This window comes from Crassostrea angulata, chromosome 1 (genome assembly GCF_025612915.1).
Source record: "Crassostrea angulata isolate pt1a10 chromosome 1, ASM2561291v2, whole genome shotgun sequence".
Lineage (NCBI taxonomy): Eukaryota > Metazoa > Mollusca > Bivalvia > Ostreida > Ostreidae > Magallana > Magallana angulata.
The window spans coordinates 49307310-49317824 of NC_069111.1; the positions used below are offsets into that span (position 1 = coordinate 49307310).

The 10515-nt window shown below is 30.0% G+C and overlaps 1 protein-coding gene across 1 annotated transcript; it reads right to left on the reverse strand.

Annotated features, from left to right (window-relative positions):
• Positions 1-8073: 8073 nt before the first annotated feature.
• On the reverse strand, positions 8074-9235 carry LOC128170149 (uncharacterized). Its single transcript, XM_052836101.1, has 3 exons — positions 9148-9235; positions 8487-8606; positions 8074-8297 (listed from the first exon to the last, which is right to left on the reverse strand). The coding sequence occupies exons 1-3, from the start codon at positions 9203-9205 to the stop codon at positions 8236-8238; spliced, it is 240 nt and encodes a 79-aa protein (XP_052692061.1). The 5' UTR covers positions 9206-9235; the 3' UTR covers positions 8074-8235.
• Between the last annotated feature and the right edge of the window lie 1280 nt (positions 9236-10515).

Genomic DNA, 10515 nt, shown 5'->3' on the forward strand with positions numbered 1-10515 from the left:
CCTCCGAAAGTCTATCAATTTTAAATTAATACCGTTAGAATTGACGATCTTAAAAAACATTATATATATCTTCTTCTAAATATCAAATGGGAGACGGGGCGCAATGATATAATGAGAAACTGAAATGTTTTAGTTTTACTTTGATTGATGGGGTTCTAAATCATGGGTAAGGGGTATTTTAATTATGTATTAAAAGCATGTGTAAAGTTAGTGTTTACCATTTCGTTTTAAAGTTACGCATATTCATATTTTTAAGCACATTTTTACGAAACGCGAGATTTTATGATGTAAACATTTTAAAAAAAAATGAAATGTCTTCACAACCAGAACAATGTCGGTATCTTTGCTGGTTACTTTGGAAAATGTGAAATGGATCCTGCACTAACCTTATGTATATATTGTCACTCACTATTTGTTAATTTTTCCACTTTTAAGTTTGCAACGTGATTTATAAATATACAATTTTGAAAACGATGCTATATAAATCAAGATATACGATTCAATTACCTAAAAATCTTATACTATTTGTTTCATATTTTTGCAATAAAGATTTACTTGTGTACCATATTATTTCTTCGAACAATGAAACAAGGGTAATTTAAAAAAAAAAAAACAAAAAAAAAACAAAACAAAACAAAACAACCAACACATCTATTGTGATGAGCTGACTTTATTAGATATAAGCTTGTTCTTCTAATCAACTAACAAGTAAAAAAAAGTTGTATATGCGCTTAGGTTGGTTATTTATTTTTGATTTTCTGTTTCTCCTTTTATGAATAAAAGTTTATTGATTTATCTATCTAGTTATTTATTATATCATAAGTCATCTTATGAATTGATTAAATGTTTTGAAGAATAATGAATTTACCCGCGTATCTTTTTGAACATTTTTGTTCGTAAATTTAAAAAGAAAAGCAGAATTAAACGTAATTTTCGATCATTTTGATAAAGAAATATATGAGTGATTGTGTATTTTTAATTGATGTTTTTACTTTTAAATGACCATAAAAATATGTTTATGTGGTCATCTATAGTTTTTGAAATATGGGGCCCTAAAAAATACATATTCTTTATACCTGGATTTCAAACATCGGGCTCGAAAACAACAAAAGGCCCTAACCCTGCATGGGGGCTAAAATTTTTGGTGTCATCTACTAGTGGTATACCACTATCACTGTGAAAATATGGTTAAGTGGTCATCTCTAGAATTTGAGATTCGGGTCCCCACTTATAGAACACTATTCAATCATTATAATGGGGTTTTAATCATCGGGCCCTGAAACATCAAGGGCCCCTACCCTGAGGACTGAAATTTTCAGAGTCATCTTCAAGTGGTAAAACACTGCCACTATAAAAAATATGGTGATATGGTCATCTCTAGTTTATGAGACAATGGACCCTAAAGAAAATGCACTATAATAATTATAATAGGATTTTAAAAATCGGGCTCTGAAACATCGGAAACAAAATTTCTCCAAAACAGAGGTTTAGCCTGGATGATATTTTCACAAACAGACAGTCTGATAGATTTATAAAAAAATTCTTAAAACATTCTCGCTTAATACAATTTCAGAAAACAGAATTATAAGTGTATAACTTGTAAAACCAAGTACTTTTTTCAATAAATTACCTAAATTAAGTTCTATGTGTAATTCCATTACACACATGTTCAATTTTCAGCATTGTCTATAGAAATAATAAATCGCCAAAACGAAACTTAGCCTGAACAGATGAATGCAGATATACATGTATGCAACCTGGGAGTGTAGAAACAATGATTTAAATCCTTACGGGATTTCCGTAAATATTTTTTATAAAATCTGAACCAAAAACGTGAGGGAGAAACCCTACCATGGGGGAAAAGCTACTATATAGTAGCTTTTCCCCCCGGGGAGAAAGGCTACTATATAGTAGGTTTTCCGGGGGGAAAAGCTACTATGGGGGAAAAACTGCTATACAACACCGCCCGTATCTCAAGCAACCGTGTAGTAAGCGACCAGCGCCAGGTTCCGTTTGTCATCGAAAGCGAGATTTCTGTTTTGCCTAGATGACCGAGTGGTTAGGACGGTGACCGCTCATTGCTAGGAGAGTGAGTTTAAGAGGTCTAAAATAGGGAATTTCCCTGTGTTTTTTAAATACATATACATCGAACTTTACCATTCGACTAACAATATTAGACGTTACCACTATTTACGTGACCTAAGATCAGAAATATATATCGATCTCTACTTTTGGTTGCCGGATATCGTGAATACTTCCGGTAAAGTAAGGTATTCAGAGATTTTAAATTGTAATTTTATGTCAATTGAAATACCGATACATCTACAGCATTGTAAAGATACGTTAAAATATCTTCTTGTAGCATTGCCAGATATTTTAAACAATATCGAGAAAAAATGAATAGTAGATTTACATGTGAAGTAAGTACAACTTACCATATGATAAATTCAGAAACAAAAATTCCAAACGTTCTTTCTTTTTCTCATTGGCGTTCAGCAAATAAATTTTGATTTTTTTTATTTGAGACACCTTTTAAGAACGATTTAATATCAATCTTAAAAAGTTGTCTTTACCCCGAAACAAATGCTGAAAAACACTGAACTATTGATTTTAATCAATATTGATTAACTTTTTATTTTCTGTTTATAAGAATACATTCTGGTTGTAAAATGTTGAAAATGTAATATCTATTTACTTCATAAATTTCAATTTATTTATTCTATTGGCGACAACTTAGAAATTTTGTTTAGTTCATATCGTAAGAGGGGAAGGGTTACCGAACCTTGTAAAGTGCTGTTCCATAATTCTGAAATTATCACTTGTCAGTATAGTAATAGAATTTACTGCGGGTTATACTGACCCCCCCCCCAACTTCTTGAAAGGGCACTCGTCTGGTATTGAAGTCTGTATCTCACACAAAGGTATCATAACTTTTATAAGCCGAAGTTAATGAATTAATTTGTACAATTTGCTGACGGGTGGGGTTACTACATTATGTTTTATCTCTCATACCAAATTATGCAATTTTCTGTTAACTTAACTTATATCCAACACACGAAATCCTAATTTGCAATATCTACTAAGACTAATGAGATTCTGAAATTGGTCTGATGTCAAGCACTCAATTGTAAATCATCATTTGACCTGATATTATTTTAAGCCAGTACACTGTAATTATAATTATGCTGGAAAACAAACTAAAAGATAATGTTGGTATGGTGTAGATATAATATGACGGTCTAGTGCTGCTAAAATTAAGGCATGCAGTAGACTTAAGTGTTTACACAAACTAGGAGTACTCAGCTGGTCTAGTGCTGGTTCCATAAATGTGAAATATGAATCAGTTATGTATTCTACACTGTCTTAATTGAAATATTGAAAGCAATATCAGCTGAAATTTTCATGTTGAATTTTTAAAGAAAATATTTTTTTTACTAAAATGACAAAAATATCATGGTTTTAAAAATTTATTTGCTATCTATTCATTGTAAGTGATTTTTTCAAATCTTATTTATCATAAAAGTTTAAGTTACAGGCAGACTTATCACATTAGCAGGTTTTTGCAGCAAAATAAAATTCTAAAAAAAAAATACAGCTCATATTGCTTTAAAATTGCAGTTTCATAATTAAAAAAAGTCAATCCCGAACCGTTGTATTCAGCAAACCTGCTTAAGGGGTTTGTCCGGCCTTCTTGCACAGATGACCAAAAGTGTTAACATTTCTTGATCTAAGTATATCCTTACAGATGACCAAAAGTGTTAACATTTCTTGATCTAAATTTATCCTTACAGATGACCAAAAGTTTTAACATTTCTTGATCTAAATTTATCCTCACAATTGACCAAAACTGTTGCCAAAAGATTTAAATCTGGTATAAATGTTTAAAATAAACTTTAACTAAAATCAAGACAGAATGATTAATATATAATTGAATGTTCCTTACAGGAGTGGTCACAATAATCTGATATTTATCAACTGCATTTATATGTATACATGTATAACAGGTTACTTTGTATATCTTTTGTATGTTTTTAATGTATGATTTCAAATACATTTCAAAGGTGTACCACTTCTTTTCATAAATAACTGTTTAAATTGTACTAATAAAATTTATAAATGTTGCACTTATATTTATCAAAATTTGTTCAAATTATTCTAGTCTTAAACACCTGTTGGGTTTAAAAAAAACCCAAATTCAAACCAAATCCAGAACAACCAACCTAGAAAGTTCTGATGCACTTATTTTATATCTGTTAATGACTATATAAAATTTATTTTAGATAATCCGAAATAATTTGTATTGCATGTATTCTATTCTATAACAAATTTTTTTAAAAATTTATTCTATGTTGAGAAATCAACCACTGTTTGTATTATGATTCATATTGATAAATGAAATCATTAGTTTACTACTTTATTTTCTAAAATAAAGTTAAGAAAACCAAAGTGTTTTGCTTTTTTTCCATGTCTAAGCAAAACAAATCCTTACATGTAACAAGCAACGACAAAGGTAAAATCTGATTTCCTTTTGAAATTCCAGACAGCAGTTAATCATTAATAATTTTTTCATTCAAGACATAATTTATTCATGTAAATGAAATATCTAATCTTTTTTACATAATTTAATCGAATGTCTAACAACTGATCATGAGTTATAATTTATAATAAATTCACGTCCATGGGAATTCAATTATGCAAAACAGTTTGACTAAGAATGTGCTTGTCCTTAAACAGTGCTATAGTTTGATCTATATACACTGATTCGGTTCACGTTCTCTCTCTCTCTCTCTCTCTCTCTCTCTCTCTCTCTCTCTCTCTCTCTGAACGACAATACTGTTTAAAATGTGTATTTCATATTTCTAATATACTAACCATGTTGTAAGGAAAACGTATTGGTAGAAATTCTCAAATAAGAAAAGAATACATACAGTAAATATCGTATTGAAATAACCCAATTCTACTCAGTTTGTTTGTCATATTGTTACAAGGAAGTTTGGAAAAAAGATTTTTGAGATTTTATGAAGATATTATTTTTTAATGATTATTTTCCATACATATGTCAAGAAAAATTACTAGATAATAAAGAATGTATAAAGAGTACTTGTAGAAATGCGTTTAAATTATATTTTATAGTAATTCAATGAAATTTATCATAGCATTGATGTATTTAGATAAGAACAGACTTTTACTTTTATTTACTTGTAAATTTGTTCACTCTACTTAATTTTCAATTTTGTCAAACTAATTCTATTTACATAACATTCAATGCTTAATGTATGGCCCTGACCAAAAGATAATTATACTTGTAAATAGCGGACAATATTTTGGAAAGCAATTAAAACAGATTGACTTTGCAGGTGTCAATAACGTGACGATAAAAGAAAAATAAAAAACAATTCACTGCATTAATCAACATTTATTTTGGCGAAATGTAATTTTTCTAAAACAATAAAAACAAAACAAATAAATGGACTTTTTAGGCAACTTTTATGTTGTTTTTATCCCTAAAAAATAGATTTTAAAGTTATACATGATAAATTCATTCCAAGCAAATATATCCATACAAACTAATATATAAACTGCAGGCTGTCTTTGTCACGGAATGAAATAAAGTTATAAATTTGATTTTTATGACATTGATAGGGTTGATACAATGGAACCAACATAGAGCTAAATATGATTATTTCTTTTATTAACCCCTTTCACAAATGTTGTTAGAAAATTATATCATACTTATTGTGTGTTTAACTAAGTAACTTATACTTACATCATACCTAACTGTATATCATAATCCCATCACAAAATCTTACTCTTACAAACTTAACAAATTATTCTTATCTGATATTTAAAAATGTAAAAGAAGAAGATTGACTTTTTACAATATTATTCTCAGTATATACAAATCTTATATAAAGCCTAGTAAAAATGTGCTTGGGAAAACGCAAAAACAAATACAAATAAAATGCATAAAACCATATAACATGAAGCAATTTTTGAAATATAAAAGTTGATGATACATAAGGTAAACATGTGTTTTCATTTAACCGTTTTAGTCAGGAAACATCATTTGACTAAATAATGACCAAACAATGCATCTTAATAAATAAATTTAAAATGCTTTTTTAAATTGAAAGTGTTTTTTAATCTTAAAATTTAGACGCCGTGCATGTGAAAGACGGAATTACAGTGATTTATATCCACGTGACGTTAACTTAATTGCACAGCGTACTTCATTATTCAAAGACAGGATCAATCATTTTTTAGCAAATAAATACGACCACCGGCTGCAAAAATTAAGACGCCTTTGTGTGAACAGGGACAAAGAAATCAATTGGGTTCCAAATGAAGATTGAATAGTGACGGGTTAACTTCATTTGCAGTAAATCATCCGATATTGTACACACTTTAAAGTTGTCGTCCTAATTGAATCAACTATTATAAAGACATTCAAAATTCATGGTTCAGGACTTGAAACTCAATTAAGATATTGATCAATTAGCATTTATCATTTTGTGTTATTAATGTATTAATTAGTGCGTTAAAAAGTAGTTTGGATGTACATAGTCCGATATAAGAACTTGTTGAGCTGTTTGGAGTGTCAAGGTCTACAATACAAATCATGTAAATCACTATATACGTACAAAAACCATGTTAATCTCAAAAAAGTGTAGCAAAGACAAAATGTCTGAGTACCAAGTACTAGCTTGGTAAGTTTCTACTTTTATGTCAATATGCTTTATCTTCCGTGAAAGTATTACAACGATATTTTCCAAAAACCTTGGTACCCAGAACAACAGCTGAAATAGAGAAAAAACAAGCCAAAAATCCAATCTGAAGGCTTGGGAAAAATCGGGTGGCTTAATTTATTTGCAAGATATTTTATAGAGATACCCTGGCACAGAGCGTCGCTTAGGATAAAATTTCTTCATGTTTATAAACATAACATATAGATAACACTGACCTTTATCATTTTTACTCTTCGGCAACGGAATCTGTATGGCCATATCATTACATGAGAAGACTAATATGCAATGAAAGACCTTCTTTATGCTTCCAGTTCTTTAAAGAATCACAGGCCTTTTACCGTATATAGTTTGCAATTTTGTTTCCATTTTTATTGGTTTTAAATGTTGAACCAAGGTTTCGTCACATTTTAGCTTTTTAGCGTGAAAATCTTGTAAATATCTTTTTGAAAACACATTGACCCGTTAGATTGAACACTGAACGGTACAAGAAGGAAATGTCATGTTCGCCGTTTCACTGACAGTGTATATTGCTGTATTGTATATTGGAAGTGATGCACCATCACTTCAACAGGTACTTACACTTGTGCATTGTGTTGTACATTAATTCGTTATAACGAGATAACGTAGTCGTTTTAACGAGATAATTTAGTCGTGAAATCAAGACACTTACTTGCAATAAAGAGATAATTAACTCGTTAATCAAACCTACGATTCAAACTCGTATTAACGAGACCACGCGAAATAATGAGATATTCACTCGTTACAACAAGTTTTATACAATAAACTTTTTAAAATCAAGCCTAATCGGTTTTCGTATACTGGCCGTTGGATAAAAAATATTAATAAATGAAATTTGTCTTTTAGCTAAATGATAAAAACGTATTAAAAACTAGTCCTGTCTATTCTTTTAGTCATTACTAACTAAGATAGAACAACCAAAGTATTTATTGATACATGGTCTGATGAATAATTATTTACACAGGGATATTCCTAGCCATAAAATTGTTTAATTCTATGTAACACCAATAACGGTTTTAGACACTATATGCAACTATAACTTCTCTCAGGCACATTTGTATAGGTTTATCCATGATTTACTTTAATAACAACCAACTCCGTGTCCTTAAAATTACATTCTGGACACAACGGGATTTATATCATTCGTTTACAGTAAATTTCTGTTTAGGTGGCATTGTGTGAAACAGAAACATACAAAATAGTTTGATTTTTCAATTAGTCTATTTAGACTTATCCTTACGATCACTTTCTATAGCTACAATTTGAATGGTAAGAGTAAAAAAAATAAACAAAAAAAATTGTGTCAATATTGTTTATTAATGAAATAATGTGCTTTACAATGAAACCTCTTTAAATAGTAGAGAAGATCATCCAAAACCAATTGTTGTTTTCATTGAAATTTTGTTTGGATACCAAAATATTTGCCAAAATAACCATTTTATTAATAATGATCAACATCATGACCATAGCCTTAAAAACTATAGCCTCCATTGCCACCATAGTAACCGTAGTGATGGCCGTGTCCGCCATGATCTGAAACAAAATATAAGATGGAATTGTCAAACAAATTGACCCTTATATTTGATGAGTCGTTCATGACTCCATTCCTTAATGCATGTATACCTTTTTAATAAACTTAAATTATTTTCCAATATCTATATGCAGAATTCATTTTCCAAATTAGGAAAATAATCAAACAATGAATGCATGGAAAAAACTCACATTGACTACAGCAGTATCCATGATGGCCATATCTGAAGTCGCAATATTTTCCCCAGCCGCATGGCCTCCAGATGCTACATCTTTTCCAGTAGTAGCATTTTCCAGAAGGAGGAATCCGAGCTATACAAATATAATAAAACCATTCTCCTATTCAAACCTTAGACAAAAAGAGTAGAAAAAACTTTTCATTTTCAAAGATATTTTATACATTTGTACATTAGTTGCTTTGCATTGAGAGGCAAAAATATCATCTTTTGAAATATATTTAGTAAATATCTGGTGTTAAAAAAATATTTTTTCTATTGTGGTTTTGAGTGTCTATATATGTAAGTCTCATTATAAATAATCACAAAATTGCTGACAAGAGTTATTCATTTTTCTGATTGATTGCTACCCTTAAACCCGTAAGAACCAAAGTTATTTCAGGAAGCTGCACTGTCCACAAATTAACGAGATCTTATCTTACTCTGAAAATGATTTTTCTTTTAAGTATAAACTATTTTTGAAAAAATTCTATATCTGGCTTTGAAGTTTGGATATTTTGCGTAATGTGTAAACATTTTAGATTAAACATCAAATCCACTTTAATACGTATTAATCTACATTTAAGCTTAGCGTTATGTATTCATACGTTTTGTAAAAATATTAAGGTTAAACTTACCCGATGTCATAGACACCACACAAGCGATGAATAGCAAAGCAAGAATAGTGTTCTTCATTTTGATTCTGTATCACTCAGGTACTCAAAGTAACATCTGCTTTTTGTTTATTTGAATATATACTCTCCCTGTCTTTGCTTCAACCAATCAACATAGACTTAAATTTCTTTGTGTCATCAAGATACAATTAAAATCACTAGGGTCAAATATTTTTCGTTTTTGGGGACATGTATCACTTCTTTAAACATTTCAATTGACAGTGTGCTGATATATTACCAAAAAATAAACTAACCTTTTTTCCTTCAAGAAGTCACCCTATGAACCATAATCATTTGATAAGAAAAATTTTTGAAATGTTTTTAAGAGGTATTGCGCCTAACCATTATTTAGCCTACACCTGTGTTTGGACAGAAAGTATCTCTTTCCTGTCGCAAAATTGTTTTTCGAAATCAAGTTATAATAGTGTCTGTAACGATTGATATGATATAAATTTGGGAAACCTGCTTCGAGAAATGAATAAATTGTATAGAGAACTATGTGTATAATTTAACTTGGTTATTTTGAACCGTGGACTGGTAACAATTAATATGCAATGAATCTACATGTACAGTTTTACATGTATATAGAATGCATGTAAAGTGTTATTCAAGGGATCTGTCTATATTGGATCTGTCTATATTGGATGTGCTCATACCCAAGCTGAATTAAACAACAAAGTTTTAACAAAAACAGCCGTTTAGATACATATTAGTTAAAATATTCTTGTCATGCTTAAATTAAGTGAAAGAATAGTAATGACCTGTTGGGATTGACCGAGCGACAACAAATTGAAAAAGACCTACGCGCTACCACTAGGCTACTCATCTAACACTTTTGTTGGATGTCTTTTACATATGTATGGCTATAATATATTATAAATGATTGTATTAGAAAAGCCACTAATTAAAATAATTTTCTTATTTTCAGTACGAAGACCAAACCAAAAATAATTTAATAGAAACGTGTACTACAATACTTTAGAACACAATTCTAATAGGATTTCTTTGGTTTAAATTAGTTTGAATAGTCAAATGCACCATCTTTATCACATACTAACAATTTTCGTTATATCCCTGACAAAGCCTTACTTGTTTAATGATGTCGTGTAGGATAATTAAGACTCTTAGAGCATGGTAGTTGTATAATTTGAGGGTTTTTGGCATGACTGTTTTTCTTTACAAGAGGCCAATAGGCCTTAACGGTCACCTGAGTAGCATATAGCCCATACACCAACTTGTCGAAGAGTCTCATATATTCATATGATTAGGTTTCATTCTTGTGTAGAAAAATTATAAATTTGTAATGACGACCATCTCCCTGCCTGAAATTTT

Bases quoted from the DNA above. Each gene is read 5' to 3' on its own strand.
- LOC128170149 (XM_052836101.1), bottom strand. From the start codon at position 9,205: ATGAAGAACACTATTCTTGCTTTGCTATTCATCGCTTGTGTGGTGTCT. The intron at 8,607-9,147 runs GTAAGTTTAACC...ATATTTGTATAG, and splicing joins TGTGGTGTCTATGACATCGG to CTCGGATTCCTCCTTCTGGA. The intron at 8,298-8,486 runs GTGAGTTTTTTC...ATTTTGTTTCAG, and splicing joins TGGATACTGCTGTAGTCAAT to ATCATGGCGGACACGGCCAT.